Source organism: Echeneis naucrates, chromosome 4, assembly GCF_900963305.1.
Source record: "Echeneis naucrates chromosome 4, fEcheNa1.1, whole genome shotgun sequence".
NCBI classification, from domain to species: Eukaryota; Metazoa; Chordata; class Actinopteri; order Carangiformes; family Echeneidae; genus Echeneis; species Echeneis naucrates.
In genome coordinates, this window is record NC_042514.1 from 13,416,086 (window position 1) to 13,438,567 (window position 22,482).

The 22,482-nt window shown below is 39.5% G+C and overlaps 1 protein-coding gene across 2 annotated transcripts; it reads right to left on the bottom strand.

Moving 5' to 3' along the window:
• Nucleotides 1–1,655: 1,655 nt before the first annotated feature.
• clocka (clock circadian regulator a) lies at nt 1,656–22,211 on the bottom strand. 2 transcript variants are annotated; one of them, XM_029499384.1, is made up of 23 exons: nt 21,983–22,211; nt 17,886–17,953; nt 11,593–11,817; nt 11,420–11,511; nt 11,172–11,231; nt 10,656–10,804; nt 10,470–10,561; nt 9,443–9,532; nt 9,151–9,271; nt 8,917–9,030; nt 8,711–8,829; nt 6,955–7,037; nt 6,276–6,382; nt 6,046–6,193; nt 5,857–5,932; nt 5,609–5,750; nt 5,385–5,485; nt 5,146–5,241; nt 4,358–4,516; nt 4,060–4,251; nt 3,724–3,911; nt 3,222–3,510; nt 1,656–2,948 (listed from the first exon to the last, which is right to left on the bottom strand). In XM_029499384.1, the coding sequence occupies exons 4-23, from the start codon at nt 11,437–11,439 to the stop codon at nt 2,760–2,762; spliced, it is 2,535 nt and encodes an 844-aa protein (XP_029355244.1). In that variant the 5' UTR covers nt 11,440–11,511; nt 11,593–11,817; nt 17,886–17,953; nt 21,983–22,211; the 3' UTR covers nt 1,656–2,759. The 2 variants fall into 2 exon arrangements, with proteins under 2 accessions (XP_029355244.1, XP_029355243.1); XM_029499383.1 differs by having other exon boundaries at nt 1,657–2,948; nt 5,146–5,244; nt 5,609–5,753.
• Nucleotides 22,212–22,482: the final 271 nt, after the last annotated feature.

The following is a 22,482-nucleotide window of genomic DNA, read 5'->3' on the forward strand; positions in this document are numbered from 1 at the left end:
GCTATTTTTTTGCCAGAGAAGTCCAAGGTCTGGGTTCATTACTGTATCTCAGAGCAGTAAGCCACAAATGAGAGGTATTATTAGCCTTTTTCCATTCCTACTCACAGCCAGGTTTAAAGCAAGCATGATTTCTGCGGTGCTATCATGGATGAGTAATGTTTGACTCATTAAGTGCTTCAAAGTGAGGGTAAGTTTACTATTTAATAAAAACCAAGACAAGAACTGTAGAAAAACTCCACAGGGATTCTCCATTATAAATACATTATTCAGACGAGGAGATGCACATCACCTGACACCTCAGGCCAAAGTTGGGGATAAAAAAAAAATCTGTACCCATTTTGGCAGCCCAGTGGCTCATCACTGCGCAGATAAAGAACAGGCTGAGCTGTCAGTTCAATACCATCTGGTGGCAAACAGATCAGATTGTGAGGAGGCAGCTAAACTGGAGTGCCAGAATAACTTTGAGAACAAACACCTCCATTCAGAAGGCAGTAGGAAGGTCCCCATGACCAAATAGTCCAAAGTAAAACAGGGGCGTCCCAGCTGCAGTATCACCTGATAGTTTGGGACGTTCTGTTAGGACATTATTTCAATTAGGATTCTGTCTTGATTGCTGACACCAGCAGTTTTCTACACTCAAGCAGAGAATCAGCGAGAACTGAGAACATGTTAAATCTGACTTAATGTGTGTGTAATAATATAAACATATAACAATGTTGCATTGCTGTGTGCTTCAGGAATCATATTCCATTTCTGATGTTTAATGCTTGGGTCAATTTGATAAAAATGGATTGACTTCTGGATGCTGACCAACTTTCAGCTAATTGTTTTGGTCTTCTGACCACATCTGTTTTCCTGACTCATTTGTTTATACTGGACACACCCAGAGAAATTAATAAGTGCAGAGTAATGTATAGAGATTACACACACACACATTGTAGAGTGTGGAACAAAATGTACTCAGTTCCTGCTGCAGGAACATCTTTTTGACCCCTGACAGTGAAGAAATCCAGAGTCACACCTGGTCCAGACCTGGATTTTATTTTACACAACCTCTCTCCCTCTCTCCACCCAACCAGTCAAGGCAGAAGGCTGCCCTCCCTGAGTTGGGCTCTGTCTGAGGTTTCTGCCTCTTAAAGGAAGCTTTTCCTGGCCACAGTCGCCAAGTGCTTGCTCTTGGAGGGATCTGTTGTATCTCTTTAAATAATTTTGGCCTAAGCTTGCTCTGTATGTAAAGTACATTGATGCAACTCTATTACGATGTGATGCTATATGAATAAATTTAGATTTGACCACCAAGCACTATGCAGTACCCGTAAGAACAAATGAGCAGAAAGAAACTGGTGGTGCAAGGAGCTCATAGATGTAAGTGCACCTCTTTGTCAAGCCGCAGCTCCTCCGACAGATAGTTCGGTGATCTGGGCCCATCTCACAGATAGTGGGCGGCCAGAGGAGGTTGCTCAGGTGGCTCTGCGACCCCTGCTGACCTAAATAAAGGGCTAAAGAAAATCATTTGATTAGCCCCATCATAGCACAAAGGCTGTTCAAAGAGAACGCAACAGGACTGATTTTATGTTTAAATAATGCCAATATATTTCATGGGGAAATTCTTTTAGATGGAAAAGTGAATGTGACTTCAAATACCATAGTGGGATTAGGGATCTCAGCAGAGGTGCTGAAAATAAGGAAAGAACTTAAAGGATTATGCTGGCAAATGCATTATACATTTAGTGCAACCATGGTCAGATTTATTTCATTCAAACTATCTGACTCACACTGAAATTAGAGTCTTTAGTGGCAGACTTTGAGTACATCTTAAAAAGCTTAAAAACACTTTAAAACATGTCTTTCATTTTGTCAGTTTTATGAAACTGGGTCAAGGATTAAACAAACTGTGACACGACAAGCAGCATTGACATTGTCTGCTATGCAGACACACAAACACATCCCCTAGGTCCTAGAGAAAGGAAGTCTGTGAAAATATCAGCCACTGAGCATTTTAAGATCTTTTCTTCTTAGAGTAATAGAAAAAAAGCATATTCAAAGCTGCAAATAACAGACTACACATTTCATTTCATGCATCATATAAAATATTAGTTCTTTCTTTTTCAGTATATTTACATTATATATTATACATGTTCTGTACAGTAAAAGTTCAATCTACACTACATTCTTAAAAATATTTTCTGACCCATAATTATTTTCATATGAAAAACAAGAATAGGAGACAACAAAACAAATAAGCCTCTGGTTGCTCTGCAGGATGTTCTTGAAGCTCTAATAGAGACTTCATTGAATTAATTGAAGAGCGCTGCATAAAATAATCCTGTGAGGGTGACTACAGCACACACACGCGCACACAAGCAGACACTCACACATGCACACAGAACACACAAAAAAGGGACTGAGGAAAAGGTATTGGCAGGAAAGCCCATTACAGGGATTGTGTGCCCCTGTTTTCTTGGAGAAGAAGGCCCAGAACTATAGCCAGCTGTAAGACCCACAGCAAGCTCAGTTCTGTGTTCTCTGTGTAGTTCAGGAGTTAATTGTAAACAGCAAAAGATCCTTGTGAGGAGAGGGAAGCCAAGCTCCCAATCACTTCTGAGGGATGCTGTCAGTGGTGTACCCTCAGCAGAACTCTTCCTTTAGTGATATCCTTCAGAAGAAATACACCCAGGTCTGGCTTCAGTTCGTTCCACCTGTGTATAGGCTTTGTTGAGGTCAGACAAATGATGAGCCAGTTGCTGTTGTTGAAGTTTCTATTTCTGCTGTTGTAACTTCTTCTGCTGTTGCTGTTGTAGTTGATGATGTTGTTGTTGTTGTTGTTGTTGTTGTAACTGTTGCTGCTGCTGTTGGGTTGTGGCAGTGAAAGCACCCTGCTGCTGCAAAGGGAAGGCTGCTTGCAGGATCAGCTGGGTGGACTGGTTTCCATGAAGAAGCCGAGGAGCCTTCAATGGGGGGGAAGCCCAGATTTTACTTAGAACACTTTTTTCCACACACACTGCCATTTGAATCCAAAGTAACACACAGAGGTATATTAACGTGTTGCAAATAGATATGGAGATAGGAGACACCATTAAAAGGTTTAAAAACTGGTTGGATAATAGCTGCCTCTAAATAAATCTTAATATCATGAACTTACTGACATTGTTAGGTAAAATTCTTTTACCTTTCACTGCCATTTCAAAGTCTAACCTCACCTCGCACAGCTTAAGTGTTACCTGTAAGAACTGTGTTTGCTGTTGAGCCAGTGGAGCCTGCCCTGGCTGCATGGCAGGAACCTGTGACTGTGGTTGAGCCTGTTGCTCCTGCTGCTGCTGCTGCTGCTGCTGCTGCTGCTGCTGCTGCGATTGTGGTGGCTGGGAAATGCTGATGGTCTGGGTCTGGCCTTGCTGAGGAGCAAAGGCCGTCACCACTTGGCCCATGAACATGGTTGTCGGGACCATGACTGCCCCACATGCCATCTGTCCTGTTACTAGCTTTGTTAGCAGCTGAGGACCAGCAGGAAACCTGGGACAAACAGGAAGTAAGCACAGTTCAGCTGGAGGTACCGGAACGACATTGAAATAATGCTAGTTTTTCTTTTAGATTCATACAAATTGAATTGCAAAATATAAAAGACATTAACTTCAACTACTGAATAATAAAATCCACTTTGTGTGGAGACATAAAAGGTACCCATGGCTGTAAAATTAGGTGGCTTAAAAAAATTGATTTGAAAACCTAATCTGAGCACCACGGTCCTGTGCAAATGTTGGCACTGCAGGAGTGTTGGGTCCAGTATTCTGTGCCAGGCTTGTGGCAATCTGGACCACATTAGCAGGGCTCTGCTGAGGAATCATCATTGTGTTGTAGAGGGACACAGGCATTGGATTTTGTTGAGGCTGCAGGGCGAGAGACGATTGCTGAGACTGAAATACACAGAGCTGGTGATAAGAACTAATGTGAACTGAAAGGAAACTACAACAAACCTAATTAAGCTATGAACACAATAAGTCAGCAAGTGGCTGTGTTCGATGTGTGTAATGGTGAAATGGAAAATGATTTAACTCATCTGACCTGTGATAGTGCTGTGCTCTGGTTTTGTTGCTGGGATTGGGGCTGGACAACATGTTGCTGTATGTTCTGTAGAGGTCCTGCAGAGACCACCTGGTCCTGCATGCTGAGTGTCCCCCCCTGCTGCAAAGTGTTCCCCTGGACCATCTGAACGGAGCTCAGATTTAGTCCTCCTGCTCCTTTTTGCAAGAACATCTGAAATGTAGAAAAGCAAATCATAGCATGTATCACATAATCAAAGTGATACATGTTCATGTATTTGCTACACACTCAGTTTTACACAGCAGCTCTTTAGTCTCACTTGCAAGCTCTGGCCCTGGACCCTCTGCAGCTCCTCCTGGATCTGGCGCAGCTCATCCTGCTGGCGCTGTATGTTTGCCTCAATCACCCTTGTCCTCTGCTCCAGCTGCTCTTTCAGGTGCTGCATGGCTTCTAATTGGCTGGAGAACTGTACTATTGACTGTGACAGAACAAAGACATGGAAACGAGGCATGAAGTGAACAGTTACTGGGGTGGTTCATCTGTGAATATTTCATTCATTCCAAAGTGGTTCAGTAACACCTTCAAAGTCTACTGTTGACTAAAAGCTGTTGAAATGTCAAAATGCACACTGCATGGAGCATTTAACAAAACCATTATATTGACCTATGAGTAAATTCGACTGATTTTTAATGGGCGTGATCAAATTAAGACATGAAAATTTGCAAAAAAAAAAAAGTAAAGAAAATAAGAAAATATAGAAAAGAAAACAGAATGGAAATGTTTAATTCTATAAACTCTTCATTGTCTTCCTTAACACAAAAAAATAGCCAATCGAAAAGCTGTAACCAGGAATAATTTTACTGCTATTTCTTTATCAATTCTTGAGTTGTAAAAATGATTTCTCAGAAAAAAAAGCACTAGATTAAATGCAGTTTATTAGAATTTAAATTGATAGACAGAACCTATTTCTATGTATCAAAGTATTTTTTCTAATTTAAAAGTGTATTTCAGAATAAATACAATAATGAGGCTCCACAGACTGAATCAGGAAGATGTTGGTTTTTTGTAAGTAGCTGCGATAGCCATTAAGAAAAAGAGATATCTTACTTGTCCATTGTTCTGAACTTGTTGCTGCAGAGGCTGAGGCTGCTGAGAAACCACGGATGGAGTGATGTTCTGTCCTGTGTTTTGGGAGCTCATTGACTGCTGGTGGAAGTACAAAGGGCAACGAGGGAATAGGGAGTTCATGGGTGCGTCAATTCTCTTAATCCCCTGCTAAATCCCTCATGATCCATGACACACTTTACTTAAATTTTACACCTGACTGTTGTTGTCCCTTTTCTGACCTGACTGTTGATAGATGATCTTCGTTGTGATACCATCTCCACAGCAGAGACAGACAGGCAACCCGGTGTACTCCTATCTCCCTGAAGCTTCATCTGTGACGCTAAGGGGGAAACATAAGCATGATGCTCAGATTTAAGTACCACTTAATATAAGCTGTTTGTGCCAGCTACAAGATATTTGATTTGGTACATTTCTTGAGTACAGTTGTGTTAAAGGTACTTACATGCTGGGTCAGACACAGCAGTGTGTGATGATTTGCGTGAGCTGCGAGATGAAACCGAGGGCGTCCGACTGCGGTCACAGTGATCTAAAACTTCCTTCAGACTGGAAGTATTGACCAGGGACTCTGAACCTGAATCCTGAGACTGCTGTGAGATGAGGAATAGTCACCATTATCGTTTTCAGAAAACCTTCTTGTGTGTATCATTAAAAAGAGAAAAGAGAGAAAAACACAATATATTGAAGTCCCACCTTGTCTGCTGTGATCTTAAGTGGGGATTCTTCAATTCCAAGCTCTCTTCGCTGTTCTGCTCGTACCTCAGCATAACTACAGGAGAAAGGCAGTGAAAAAAATACACCTTTGCGCAAATATAGTGGAAGTTGAGCGATACCTGCGTGGCCTTTAGACATTTAAATATCAAAGTTAAATCCTCCATGTACCTGACGACAGTGTGTGTGCAGACAATGAACTCTGGTCTGGAGTTCCACTGATGGTAAGTGATGTAGTAGTGTGTCTGAAGCCAAATCCACTGCTGCCCTTTCGTGAGGAACCTGTAGTAGCAGGATTTTCCTTTGCCGTATTGCATTACTGCAGAGAAAAAAAGTCTTTCAAACCTCACAGATGAGCATCTGTAGACCCACATATGTCATTGATAGAGATGTACACTTACAGTGTTCATGGCATTTGGCCAGTGTCTCCAGGTCATCTATGTGGTAGTAGTCATATCCTGACGTACCCAGGACCTCAAATGGGAGGTAACCTATGATGGGTGGAGCTCTGCACAAACAAAGTAGATGTTATGCGCTACACTCACAACACATCCTTTGCTGTAAGTGACTTATACTAATGCAATACCACTTATCAGCTATGGACTACATAGGCTACAGTGTAAAACTAAAATTTCCAATTCCTGTTTGCACACCCCCACCAACCAGCCAAGTTACAACTTTGAATAATTGCCAGAGGTGTTTTTGTTGATCCATGAATGAAAAAAAAAAAGTCACTTTATGTTATCCTTTATCAGAGTTAAATTGTGTCATATTCAGCACATGGCAAAAGATGTCTTCTGAGGTGACAGGGGCCTTGCTCTCAAATGGTCATTTGCTTTTCACATCACAACAACAAATCACACCAGACTGTAAATTCAGGGAGAGTTTAGCTTTTAAGTGATTCAATCTGAGTGTTAAGTCCACACATAGATTGACTGATTTTAATCATTGCCAAATACATTAGCTGTTAAAAATAATGTAGTGAACAAACAAAACCACATTATAGAAACACAAAATACATCAACAGCAAACATAAATTGCAGTAAAGCCTTCTAAGTAAAAATAGTAAAAATACTGTACCTGTGGTCCAAGAAAAGGAATTTCCACTCTAAACTATGTCTGGAAGTGAATTCCTCATTAGGCTCTTCTACAGTACACATCTCCTGTGAGGGATAGAAGTGGAAGTGAATGTATTTATAAAATTAGGTGTATATAAAATTGTTATAAAACCAAGTGGCTGTTGTAGTCTCCCAATAAGACAATGGCGTCCACAATGGATGGGTACTCTAAGCTAGTTTTTGGCACACAAGCACCAACCACTAAGGGTGGGAATCTTTTACTGTCTCACAATTCGATTAGATTTTTGGAGCTACGATTCGATTCAAAATTATTTCTTCTAAATTTTGTGCATGTGTCTTTGCAAGACAGAATGACGAATGGAGACATTAAAGTGTCTTTTTCACATTTATTAAGTTTTAAACATTTATCCATGCTTAGATGGAACTGTTGCATGAAAGCAATATCACATATCGCTTCAGTAACAAAAAAAAGTGTCTTTCATAAAAAAAATTGTGCAGTCAAACATGGGTTCCCAAAATGCTTAATCCTCACTTTGCAAACCTTGCACACTGTGAAGCTCATGTCAAGCTCAGTCTTTCCGAGCATTTGGTAAATAGGGCCCTATAAAATCAGCAATCACAAAAAAACTGAATTCATTATAAACACGGAATAACACTTTTTTTTTCCTGTAATAAAAAAGAATGTATCTGTTGGGAAAATGCTGGGAAAAAAGCCAATACTTTGGCTAACACTTTGGCTAAAAAGGAACACTTCTCGAACTGTACTTTATCTGACCCTTCACCCACCCTTCACCTTGGGAGGCCCAAACAAGGACTCACTGCACCTGACAACATAGCTCTTACGATCACTAGGGCACCAAAGCCCCTCCACCACAATGAGGTGGTGGTTACTGGAGGGGTGTAATTCATAACTAATGTTATTTTTACCACTGTCAGCTGAGACTAATAAGATCCAATCATGGAGGATCTGTGAGTGTCTCTAGAATCACTTCCAAAGATAGATGTTTTTCCTCATCCACATTACATTGAAACAAATGAATTTTGTAACTGGAAAAGTTCCAGCAGCATTTTCAAAAGGCTCAGTTTCATCTCTGATATAGTATGAATGGCAGGCGCAGCAAATGTTTCAAAAATAAAAACCTGTTGTAATCAGACTGTCAACAATAACAATTCACAAAAAAAAGGGCCTCGGCAGTAACATTTTTAGAGACATTCTGCAGTGCAAACCTCTCAATTACAAAGGTAAACGCACACTTGAGAGTTCAGTGGGGCAAAAACCAGACACTATTGTACACAACTGGGTGAGTGCATGTGTGCTGTAGAGGAGGAGAGAATGGAAAAAGCCTAAATACTTGACTGTTGCAATCAAACTAACTGGTAGTTCTGTTGTGCATTTTGTGGGCATTTTGGTTTGGATCCATGTAGCTTTAGCCCAATCCTAGACAAGTTATCAAAATCAACTCTTTAGATCAGGTTGTAGAAAGCTTTTACAAAGTGAGAAAGTGTAAGAGAGAGAGAGAGAGAGAATAAAAATTCACATTTCTGTTTTGCAAATAAAGCAATAGTGGCAAAAAAGAGACAGCACATAATGGCTGTCACTAGTCTTAATGTTTGCCCTCAATGACTTGGCAAATGTTACTATCAGGCTTTGTTCTAATGGAAACTACATAATTCTAACCCTGCAACATAAAATTGAATGTATGTCAATCAGATAAAAAGGAGGAGAGCAAAGTAGAAAAGCAGTTTATGGCTCTTACCTTGATAAATTGTGGTTTGGCTAGCCTCACAGTTGCTATGAGACACACTCTGTCTTCAAAGGCAGAGTGAAGTGAGCGCTGGATCATTCCTTCAAAAGTGTTTTGGGCAGAGTTAGAAACTGGAGAAAAGACAACCGCAAAAATGTCAGACACTTAAACAAGTAAAACTGATCTGGAGTCTGAGACACCTTTTTAGCATGACTCACCATTATTCAGTGACTTGAAGTTTCCAATAAACTTGACATATTCGTACACAGGCGGCTCTTTGGGGTCAACAGTCCCTCGGAGCATATGGCAACAGAACTCCAGCTGATTTTTTGCTGAAAAGAAGAGTTAAAAAAAAAAGCCATCAGCTTAAAAAATGGCACATAGCTTAACAAGAAAGTACAGTAATAGAACAGCAAACTTATAAAAGATTTCAATAAGAAAGCTGAACTTACTTTTCAGATATTCAGGAGTCAGTGCCTCTCCCTCCATGATATGAGAGGACAGAGCCTTGTACACATCCGAATGCTCCCCCACAGGCAGGAAGTTCAACAAGTTCTGATCAACAAGATCAGACTGAAACAAATGAAAATTAGCATAAAATCTTTAAACAATTACCTCACAGTGGACAAAGGACCATTAACAAATTGAGAATATACGAAGTGATGAAAATTTACTCTCCCGTTTTCACCCAAATTAATTTAAAAGTAAATACAGACTCTTCAGAATTTAAGTTTTAATACTCACAGGTAAATGTTCTAGTAGGGATGTCACGCTCTCTGAGACATAGATTATATTCCCATCCGTCATAATTGCAAGGAAAAAGCCATCTAATGCCTGTTCGAAACAAAATAAACACATTTGATAATTTTTTAAATTAAGTGTAATTAAATTTTTTATGAGATTTATATAAGAGATTGATAAAGCAGAGGACAAAAAATACTGAAATAAAATATAAGTTTTAAGAAAATGTATTAGTAAATATTGGGTAACTAATAAATAACAGGTATGAAAGAATATTATCAGTGCAGAACTGAAGCAACACAAAAGAAATGTGGAGAGAATTAAATAGTATCATTAAAGAGCATTCTGGGGAAAAAAATAAATAAATGTATCCCAAACACTTAAAAAAAAGAAAAAGTTAATGATATTATTACTGATAAAAGAAACAGATTGTGAATTTAATGGGTTTTTTACATGTGGGTTATAACCAACAAAAGAAATTCCTGAGCCAAGAATTAACAATGAAATAGATAAACAAATTACAAACAAATTCTTCCTCTATGTTTATTATTGCTGTAAATGATAGTCATGTTCAACTTGATATTGTGAAAACACTTTGGATAAAAAATCCACTGATTGTTTTGATATTGAGATGGTATCAGTGAAAAGTACTATAAAATGTAAAGTGCAACAATTTACAAACATCTGTAACCTGTCTTTGCAAACTGGTATGTTTAATTCAAAAATGAAAATAGCAAAAGTTATTCATATCCGTTAAAAGTTTTCTACTTTTTTCTATACAAGCATGCTAATGATTGTCTGGAAAAGTGGGAGATTTTTACTCTGTGCCTTTTCTCTCTAAATCTAGAGAGAGGTTAGCAAAGATGTAGGCTGGGTTCAAAACTATTTCTGGCAATCCACTTAGAAAGAGTAATAGCCAACTTATCCTCCATCACTCACAGACATGGACACTTAGACTTACCTGTTTCACCCAACTGTTGCAGTCCAGCCACAAACTACTTAACTCTGTTTATCAAAGCTCCAAACTTACCTCCAACATCAGCTGAGTGAACTCTTCATTACTAAGAAAAGGAGGCTTCCAGTCTTGTCTGATCTCAGTTGACTCTGACTGAGCAGCAATTTCTGTTAATGGAGACACAAGATGTGTGAAGAGCCAGTTTGAGCTGAGTTGTGTTTGATCCTAAACTGATTTCTGGCAAGCGTCTGACATTCTCACCCTTGTGTTTGTGCAGAAAGTCAATGCTTTTCTGCAGTATAGTGGACTTGTCCATTTTTCGGGTGTTGCCTGGCAACATGGTGCCCAGCTCCTTGATGAGGACATTGAACTGGTCTCTGCGTTTCTTCTCAGACTTGTTACGGGACACGCTGAGGATTCAAACACATTTCACACACTTTCTTGTCATATAAAATCTAAGCACTTGTAAAAGTTACAATAGCTATGTTGCTGGCTTTGAGTTTTATAAACCAGCTTTAAAGAACGTGATATTCAATACAACACCAAAATAAGTAAGGTTATGATAGATGGAAGTGGAGAGAACAGGAGTTTTTCTGCCTTGAATTTGGATGAGAGCCCTCTCAGTACATGCAAGAAATAAAATGAATATAACTTGGTCGTGTTCTATATAAGAAAGATTTCACTGAGGCAATGAGGCATGGGACAATCTGGTGTGCCTCTACTTCATGATTGGGGTAGGTAGGACATAAAGAGGGAATTAAACCACCAGGATCTCACCGTTTTGCTTTGTCTTTTTCATCCTCTTCCATTAACCCGTCAAAGATATTGCTGTCTTCCCTGCAGACCAAACAAACCCACAGTTGGAGCAAATACTATGTCCCCACAACCTATTGTGGACATATTTGTATGAAAGTCTTTCCCCTTGCTGAACACAGAGCTTAACGATGTGTCATTACTGGCCTGGTATCTTGTGCTAAACTAATGAGTCAAAATGCCAGACAGGTAACTCAAAACGTTTGACTCACCGGTCAATGCTCGAGGTCATTTTGTATCTTGTTCAGGGTTGCAGCGTTGGAGAGGGCTCTTTTAATCTTGAGGTAGACATTTGTGAATGAACCTTTGAGAAAAAAGGCCACAGTATAACAACATGCAGCAACTTCATCACCACCTGGTATGTCTATCCAGTTTAAAATCTTACCTTACTGACAGTACAGCTATTCCCGTGAGACGATAAGGAAGGTGCAGCTGAATGAAGGCAGTGTCTCAGTGGACACGCTGTCGTGGTGGAGCTCTGTGAGTCGTGGAGGTGAGTCGCTGGATGTGTGCTCAGTTAGAGGAGACAAAGTTGCCAAAAGGTCTTTACAGAGCTGGATTTTTCTTCTGCTTTGGACATGAGTGTGACGCATGGCAGCAACATTTGAGTCTGAAAGATCAGAAAATATGTACATGGTCATTAGTGAAGTCTTAACAGATGCAGATGCTGGAGATATCGCATTCCATTACCCTATTTTAAAAACACTGTTAGAGTGATCAAGATTCAATTGTTAATTGGAAAATTACAAATTATTATGCTATTTTCACAGAATATTTCACACTATTTCACACTAAGTACAAAAATAGTCTTGTCTTAAAAACATCCAGCCAAGAATTGATCTTAACCCATAATTTGTTTGCGAGTTTTTTTGCGAAAAATGTTTTTAATCTATAATTTGAATTATGAATGTCCTGCTTCATTTTTACCTTCTACATAAAAACCTGTATTTAACAAATTTTAAATGTCTATTCAATTTAATCTCAATTTTGTTTATGCCTTTATGCAGAGCATGTAGGTGTGTATATCCCTGTCAGCTCAGCAGCATGTGAAAGCCAGAATGTAACATCATCACTGTGGTAGACCAACGAGCCAAGATGGACTCAGATGCAAATCTGTCTCCAAGGTGTGTGTAAAATGTGAGACTGAATGGAGTATTTTTTTATTCACATGCATACTCGCCCACGGACTCCTACAGGTCCAGATGGCCAGCTGACTTCAGCTGCGCTGTAGCAGACCTTTACTTTAGCAGCCATGCTGAACTCTGCAGTCAAACTGAGGTTTCCAGCTACAATTGACAAAATCAAATATTGTCTGCCTCTCTTAATCCCCAGTTCATGCATGTGACAGCAAAGGGAATGAATGACTGAACAAAGGGCTGCATCTATGGCATGTGTAACAGACATATAGTAAGAAACAATGCTTTTCTCTTCCTGAATAATCAGGCAATGGTAATGACTAACATAAATTTGGAATAATATTAACTGTGGAGGTTATGGCTGAATCATACAAAGATCCTGAACTGCAGGAAACTTCAGCTCAGTGGTATGATATGGAGAGTCATGCTTAACACTTTGGATGCCAGGTACCACAGCAAAACCCTCCAAGATTGAGGGAAGACCATCCCTCACCAAGTCAAGCCTGTTTTGGGAACCAACGGAATAATGTTATGGCTAATCGATATGTACTCATAAACAAAAGTTTTCTATGGCTTGTATTATGAAGAACATTTGGTTAAAAACACTTACACTTACTTATACACCCTTTTTTTTGTTTTATAGATTTAAACATACTTAGGATATTGTTGTTTCAATGTGTTGCTTAAAAAAAACAATATAATCAAATAATTGACAAAAAATAAAATCAGAATCAATAGAATCAGAAATACTTTATTAATACCTGGAGGCAAATGCATAAAAATCTACTTTGAGGATCTCATGCATGCATTTTAGATGAATTACTGCCCTTTGGCCCGTTTTTTTGTTTGTTTTTTGTAGAAGAGCTGCAAGCTGCACCCCATTCAGGTCTGACTGTTGGTACAATAACAACATGATGTGGCTTAAATTACTTAGTGCCAGAGTCAGGGGAAGCATTTACATCTTCATGTTGGGACAGGTATAATAAAATGAAAAGGAGCAGGTTTTATGACTTCCTTTTGACCTTCAGCTATGAAGTGTTATTTTACTATTAATTTCATGACTCAGAAATAAAGAGAATAGGTGTCTTATCTTACTTAGATTACTGTTGAGTCGACACAAACAGCCAGCTGCACCAAGATGGACAGAGGTAGAACTTTATCTACTGGGCTGTACTGAAAAGCAGGAATGCATATCTTCTGTATTTCTTCTTCAAATAAACCTAAAAAATCAAGTTGGAGAAAGGGCCAACAGAAACTAGAAGTTGAATATATAAATTGATAAATAAAGATATAAATGATATGAGCACAAAGTATGAGAAGATTGAGGGAAATTCAAGCCTTGTCAACAGCGAATCAGCAGAGGATGTAGCAGTAGCTGCAGTGAGCCAGCGTTGTGTAACTGGAGAGCAGGGGTTGTATAACTGTGATGTCATCCATGCTTCACTGACCTGCTGGCCCAATGACCTACTTTCCTCCTCCTCCAATCTAACTTAATCCCAGTTCCACAGGCAACACCTTCCTGTTCTTACCAATAACACCGCACTCCCCGTCAACAGAAACCCTTCAATAGTGGAACATTTTATACATCAGTACCTTCACAAAAGTTGTGAGCAGGGAATCTGTGTACCTGCATATCACATGTCCTCATTTAATAACATGATATACAAAGGTGACTGCATGTTTCCTAAGCCTCGGCAGGGACAGACGTCAAGGAAAAATTTTGTAAAGGTGCTGAATTTCTGAATAAAGTCATCTTAGCTGGCAGAAGCATTCAAATTAACAAGTACACATGCACACACACACACACACACACAGTCTGTCTTTCCCCCTGACACAAAGTAACAAGATGAAAACTCTCTTATCATCATTTCTCAATTGCTCACACAGCATTGTTGGATGTCTGTGCCTTTGTGTGTGTGTGTGTCTGTGTGTGTATGGACTCATATTCAGATATAGGGCACCAGAGCTCTGAGGATATGAGTCACTCTGAAGTGGATCTGTCGCACCACTCATCACGCACCCTGTCACTCCCCGCACTGAGATGCCAGCATAACAACAGTGCTAATGTGCAACACCATAGCAACCAGCCTCATCGTGCAGAGTAAAAATAACCTGGCTGAATTCCTCCTCAGCTGATACTCATCATACTCTGATGGTTATTGGACTATACAGTTACTCCCTTTGTCATGTGCAATGTAAAACCACTGACAGGTCGGCCTGTTGAGCAAGTGACGTGTACATTATTGTGCTGCGGACAGAACAGGGAGCTAATTTCAAGCAAGTGCTCCTGTTCTCATTCTACTATATAAATTAAGTTAGGGGGCTTTTCCGATTAAATGAAGTGACATGACACGCAGGAAAAATTATGAAAAGGGGCGTTAAGTGAAAGGATACAGCAAAACAATGTTTCTCTAATAAATCATAAATCTGTAATTCAAATAGCAGAAGACATATCAAATGTACCCATACAACATTAACCAAAGACTCGTCATTTTATGCTCCACTGGTGCAGAAAATTATCTGGATATTAGATGTTGAGTCAAACCATGGCTCAAACTACTTCAGCTGACAAGGCGGTTCTCAAGACGGAGACATACCAGAACAGCTGGATCTTTCTAGATGTCAAATGAACGGATGTATAGTTTTTCATCCAATACTTAGTTTTATGACTACATGAGGATGATGATGTATTTGTACCACCATGATGCTTATGGTGCTCACAATGCACAAAAATGTTGCATTTAACCTATATCAGAGAAAAAAAAATGCAGCTCTGAGCATTTGGACATTGCTCTTGGCCATATTGTGATTTCAACAATATTCTAATTAATTGTGCAGTCCAACTTTATTAATACGTGATAAGGATGAAAAGATAGATAAAGAGCGGAGTTGTGGGAAATGCGCTGGATATGGATGATTTTGTCCACAATCAAACAATACACTCCCTGCCAAATGAAATCATAAGGATCAACAAAAGCATGTGAAGAATAATTTACTTAGTCATACATCCTGTCTGTAGAAACACTGGGGTTTGGATATGTTGAAGGTGTCCAAAGAGGAATCAGAGAGGTGAATCCTCAGTTTCCCCATGACTGGTGTAGAAGACTCAACTGAGTTGGTTTTAATCATGTCACGTTGTTTTCACTGCTAAAAAAAAGAAAAAAGAAAAAAAAAAAAGGCCATGGCAAAAGCTTGTCAACACTGCCTGCCATACTGTTGCACGGTCAAATCCAGCAAACCCTGAGCACTGGAAGGCCAGCTGTGTTTCCACTTGATGCAAACGCATCCACAGAACCAAAGGCACAAAAGGAGCCTTTGTTTTGCATTTTCACTGCACAGCCCACAGACAGGAATGTTTGAGAGGCAAGCAGCAATGGTTGGCAGGGGCCCCTTGACTGCTGCTGGCATCCTGTCGCAGCAGAGCAGGAACGCAGCCAGGGTCCTCGTACATATGCCAAGTGGGTCACTGAAGTCCAGAAGAACTACTGGCAGTACAGTGGAAGCAATCAAGAAACACTATAGATCCAGAGCCCTTTATAGCTAGATTCTATCATCAAAACATGTGACCAACATATGACCACCGACGCTTACAGTGCTTTATAAATTCTTATTCTGTTGACTGTATTCAACATAGTGCAACTATTAGAAGCTCATATTAATGACATCTTTATGGGGCTTTTGAACATATGGCTTTGTCCTTTCCCAGAACACTTTACACAACATTATATCATACTCTACTGATTAATGAGTCACACTATGCCTAACCTACTTTATCCAGGCACAAATCACATATTTATTATTTCATTATTTACCTACTGTTTCCTTTATTAATTCTAGTTTATCTCAGATAAGGCTGCTTCTCCAATGTCACTGCTACAGTATTAACGCAAGACAAACTCATTTCATTGAGCAGAGCCACTGAGGGACTCGTGACATGGACTAAATCTTAACTGTATATAGAAAAGCAGATGAGCAACAGAATCAACAGCTGAAACTGTGAAAATGGTTTCTCGTGTGTAAATATTTAGTGCTTTTGACTGTTGTACATCTGATATTTTAAGAGGCACTTTAATTTGAACCAAACTTTGAAGACTCCACCCTAGGCTCTGACGTGATTCACATTTTGCAGATATTGCCAACTGACTGTTGAGTTGATGCAAAGCAGTAATGAAAATAAATGTGAGCAACAGCAGTCAAAAAAAAAAAAAAAAAAAACATTGTTTGAAAAGAAACCAAAATGATTTTTCATTGCTGTTTTTATGTTCCCCTTCTTCCATAATTTCCTGAATATTTTTTAACAATCATTCTCCATTATAAAGTGGGCACATACTTCTTACACACCCAATCCAACTTCCTATGTCCACCTTTTATCAAAGAGCTATACAAACACATTGTGAGAAAAAAATAGAGTAAAGTTTTTAACACTTATTGAAAAAGAGCTTTTTTTTCCAAAGTCTGTCCTATGACTCACTTCAAGCAGTTACACAACAATAAGAATCACAATCAAATGGTAGTATTTTGAAAAATTATCTAATATCATTGATAAATCTATAATTATTCTATATTAAGAGTGTCACCATTTTCGCATAAGCAAACATCTTCAGTGACGAAGTGAATAAACATCTTCAACATTATCAGAAAAAGAGTCAAGAGGTTTTGATGAAGTTTATGGACAAAACCAAAAATGACAACTTAACAATCTGAACTGTTACGCCTATGGTTCCTTTCTATTTCCATTTACTTCTTACAAATGAACAGCTTATAATAGCAGTCACCTGTGAGCTAGGCAGCGTGTTCTCACAATTTGCACATTATAACCATTTATTGTATGTGGTATTCAATTTAAACTGTGTTACTCTCCCAACATTTTGCAGGTATAGTGTTCAGCATGTCACTGATATTATTAGGGTCATCATCTCAGCAAAATCCCTTGCTTTGTTTGGGCTGCTGGGAGCCTAAATCCCATTCAAGAAGAGGATCCATTAATCTATTTAGCAGATGACTTCTATATACTAAAAATAATTTAAAAGAATATAACCCCTATAATATAAATCATCAAAGTTGTTTGGATGCTTTTTAGAAGAATACTTACACCAATAATTCTGCACTGTGGGTGTGCACAAGGTGCTAATTATTGTTAATACAATATCAAACGCATCAATCCAAAGTTTAAGTGTAGTTGTTTAAAATGAAATGTTTAACAGGTCAAAATGATTGGTCAAGGTTGATCTGATTGATAGAAATTTATATTTAGATGTTTTATATTTACTCATTCAGAGTGCGACTGATCTCTGCATATAAATCTTTGTGCTTAGATAACCACATTACAATTACGAGGATACAGCTATCATTGTTTAAGCAATATCACAGACAGTAGCTAAAATGAGACAATTGGCTGTAGTACTGAACTACTTTTTTAATGGCATTTTACTGTGAGCAAATTACATGAAACATTTCCTGTTTAACTCCTAAACATGAAGAACCTTAAAAACAGTCCACAAACAAAAGCAGCACGAGGCAGGTCAATAAAGTGACATCTTACTTTTTGTCTCTGAGTGATGGTTGATCAGCTACCTGCTTCACCTCATGGCAGACAGCTCTCAGGTACACCTGTTGAACAGAGGAGGAGAAAAGCAGAATTTTCCAGTGAGCATCTTAGAGCAAAGAAACTCGCATTACTAATCAGAGGTAAAACATCTGGGTCATCTTGAGTCTCCCACAACACTGCAGAAATAAAAGAGCAGCTCTGGATTCATGCAAAGACACACACACCTCCAGACTCGTTCACTCAGTCAAACACAAAAACACACACACAAAAAAACACACACACACACACACACACACACACACACAGATACACATACTCTTCAAATGGGAGCTCAGTCACAAACCAACCCTCTGGCCATCAGATAGGGAGGGATCCTCTCCAGGCAATGTAAACATCTGCATCTGCTTTGAGAGGTACAGCCACATAAACCTGGACCTCACTCTCTCTCTCTGTCCGTTTATATAAACACGGCTAAAGGTGTGTGTTAGAGTACCAGAAAGGAGGAATTTTGCGGTCCCAAATGACACTTTTTCACTTATTCGTGTACAAAGGACTGCCTCAGATAAAAGACTTGGCTTGAGATGCACTGGGAGACAAATAAATCTTAGTTAATTGCTTAGCTTATTGTTTCTGAAAACTCTTATTTTGTCTATTAATTCAGTCACTACTTACTACAACTGCAGCATTTCCATTTGATATATATGTTTGATCATGACTTTTCAAATTGCTGTAAACTCATTATCTTCTTTTGCACAACTTCTCTTGCAACAAATCAATCAGTCACTGGCCCAGCTGTCAAAAATAATTCTGATCTTACAGTTGACACTGCTGTAAGTCTATTCAACAACACTTTTAGGGAAAATCCAAGAGACTTGACCCATTTTTTTATTATCATGATAAAATCAGATAGCAACTAACCCCCTAACCCTCAAGACAGCCTTCCTTTGCCCCTGATCTACATGTAGGTCAACCTTTTGTCTGTACTGAGAAACATCTGAAAGTGAAAACAAATAAACAGTATTACTTTTGCTGTTTCACAAAGTTAAAGGTTGTATATATTCTGTGATTATAATTTTAAATACCTTTACCCATTTAAAAAAAAGGCCCTACAAAAGATTTACAGCAAACATACAAACCTATGGACTGCACAGGGTAATTACTCACATTTGTTGACCTTCACTAGGTAAGAAATGGAATTTCAATTCTATCTACTGTAAAAAACAAAACAAAACCAGCTACTCCTCCGTGGCATGAGCAAGGAAATAAAAGTGCAATGTGGGTGGAATGTAAAGCGAAGGTAATGTAAAGCAACATGAAGACAGTTACAGTTACATTTAAGGGGTATTGATTGATTCCAGGGCAGCACGGCAGCATAGCGCTGTTGCCTCACAATGCAAAGGTCCTGTGTTTGGTTCCTGGGCAGGGGACTTTCTGTGCAGAGTTTGCATGCATTTTTCGGTTAATTGGTGACTCTAAATTGCCCCTAAGTGTGAGGGTTTGTCTTAGACTGTCTCTGCATATTGGCCCAGGTGATGGACTAGTGACCTGTCTGGGGTGTACCCTGCCCTCGCCCAATGTCAAATGGGACTGGCTCCAGCATCCCCCATGGCCCGGAAACAGATAATGAATGATTTACAAGCATTAATTGTGTGAAACAAGCATGAAAGTATTCCACCTTAAAAGTTGCTGTTAGTTGACAGTAGCCTAATGTTTACTGTATTTACTTTGGGTATGTGTGTGTATTGATACATAAACATGACAAAGCCACCCTGTGACTAAACGAGCTTCCACAAGTCATAATAAAGGAGATGAAAGAGCTGAAGGGACGTGAAAAGATTAATTCAGTGGTGTGGAAGAGGTTCAGACATTGAACATCAGATAAACTTTAGGCTTCAATGTGCTGCTAAATGTGTCAGAGAGGAGCCAATCAGAAGCAGGAACACATCAAATCTCTCCATCACCTGAAGCCGTTCACCTCTATAGAATATTCTGAGTCTGGAGATGAGGCACCATATAAGTTGAAACCAGCCTGTCACTAATACAACACCACCCCCCCACATGTGTTTTGAGTACTGCTCACTCTCACTTTTTTCTGTATTCTGTAACAACGAAGCACTTTTCATATTCTTTATTGTAGCTGAAGCATTTTTGTTACTATCTTTTACACAAGAATGAGATAATCAACCTATTTTGAAGTTTAAAGATAATAATACTGACATTTTTCACAGTTTTTAAGTGATTTTTATGTTGTGTTTATATCAATATTGCATTTATATTGTATCAACCAAAATTCAGGAATATATTGTGATATAAATATAATATGTTACATAAATTTTTGCCATATTGTTCAGTCCTATTTCCAATGTGCCTTTGATTGTCCAAAAAATAAACTCATTCAACACATAAGCACAAACCCTAATCCAGATTTTTGAATGAGTAAAGAAAAGCAGATGTGCTTCAGGATGCAGAAGCAACTTTCCTTCAATTTTTAAGTGCGACAACGAGGTTAAACAAAACCTTAATCAAACCTCATTCCCCATTTACTCCATAAATTTGGCATCAATTTACAATAACAATATTTTTGCAATCCACAATAGTATCACACCAATTATTTAGTCCCTGCTGATTGTTGGCATGGATGTATAGTACCACCATTTCTTATCAGTCCACTGAATGATTGAAGCTGCCTGTATCACTCCAAAGCCAGACAACATCACCCAGTCTGCTCTGTCAGTCCTGCATGACAGGCCTGGAATTATTAAATTATTAGGCAAAGCATGTAATAATGTAATCATTAAACATTATCTGCCTGACTCCTGGTGTCTGTTGCACCCCCTCTGTACAAGGAAAACAAACTTGCCAGTGTCTTATATTTTCTGGAACAACCATATGATACATGTAAAATCTAATGTAGATATACTCCCAGTTTAAACTTCATTATAAAGTTACAGAAACATGTCAACATTATGTGTAAAAGTGTCAAGGCAACAAATCTCTTGAACGTTTACTTCAGTGAAAATTAAATGTGTTGAGACTATTCCAACTGAAATCATGATATATACTGCAATCACAACCTCTTCAAAAATAACTGCAATATAATTGATTTTGAGTACCACTGAGTGCTGCACCAGGCTCACAACAATGTTACAGTAAAATATTGGCATAACTGAACTTCAAAGTACTAGACTGGGTACTGAACCAGACCACATCACAACTTAAGGCATGTAGTCTGAATCAGATTGGTCAAAGATCGAAGAATTGAAATGTTGTTTTATGACAGAGGCTGTAAACAAATGCATATGAAAATATGTCAGAACTGTTCGTGCAAAAATTCGTGCTATAACTGACTGTAGAAACCATGAGGTCTGCTAACATCCAAAAACAACCTGAACCTGAGTCCGCTTTGAGAAGTTAGTATACCAAGCACTTGCTAAGTAGCAGCACAACAGTGCTTGTTTTGGCATCCTGTTCTGAAGACATTTCTTAAAGATCAGATTCAAACTTTAGTTCATAACAGGAAGCAGCCATTACTCTGGCTTATTTGTCTCACATATCTGATGCTCATTCACCAACTAGACATGACTGATCTCCGCACCAGTCCATGCGATTATGGTCACAACCAGACAACCAGATGTAGTCTTGTTTAGACGTCCTTAACAGATCTGACTGATGCAGCAACATGTGAAGTGACAGTGCTGATGAATGAGGAGCAGTAAAACAGATGTATGCCTCGATAACGAGGCTGGAAACTGCGAGTGGGACGCAGCTGCCTCAGATCTAATTATGAACACCGACACCAGGGGAAAAAGACAAAACTGACAAATCCTTAAAAGGAGGCAATAGATGTGAGGAAGACTGAGCCGCAGAGACGTGTGTGGTTTTTCAGTATGTAATGACACCTGAACTACGGTCAGTGTTTCAGAGACAAGCCCAGGTACAGCTCATCTGTCTGCCGCCCCCCCTCCCGCCGCCTGCCGCTGATGCCGGCCGGCAAACCGGGCACTGATTGCTAGAAGGCTAACGCCACCTAGCCTGCCTGCTAACGTCAATAACAGACACAAAACAACAGCTCTAAAATTTGGCACACTTACTAAGACGCTGGCTGGGCATCATGGAGACACTTCTGTCCGCGAAAAATGGCACAGCCGCTATTCCTCCGACTTTCCCACCGCGACGTAGGGAGCGTCCAAGCCGCCCGCAACAGCGTCCTGCCGGCTGCACATCAACCCACTTTTAGCCGGAGCTAGCTAGCTAACGTGCCGCATTAGATAAGAATGTGGGTCACTGGGCCTCCTGCCAGGCTCCGTCACCGAATAGGCAAAAAATAAAACAACAACAAACAAACCCCGAAACTATTCAAGCCCACAGTCTAGGTACAGCCAACGAAGGTGGTGTTAACACGGAGCAGAGTTCACCGACAGACATGCCACACTCACCCCGCACAGGCTCCCCTCTTCGGTGGGATATCCCCGCAGCCTGTGGAGCTGCTGCCGGCTCTGTGCGCTGCGTTCAGGCGGCGGGACCGAAGTTAGGAGGGAGACCGGGAGGGCCCGAAGCCGGAGCCCACAAACAACACCTGCCTGCTGGGACA

What these genes read in the sequence shown, in the direction of transcription:
- clocka (XM_029499383.1), bottom strand. Translation starts at nt 11,439, where the DNA reads ATGACCTCGAGCATTGACCG. An exon ending in TTAAGATCACAGCAGACAAG is followed by an intron (nt 5,754 to 5,856) that starts GTGGGACTTCAA and finishes CTCATCTCACAG; the next exon opens with CAGTCTCAGGATTCAGGTTC. An exon ending in GATCATCTATCAACAGTCAG is followed by an intron (nt 5,245 to 5,384) that starts GTCAGAAAAGGG and finishes TACTTCCACCAG; the next exon opens with CAGTCAATGAGCTCCCAAAA.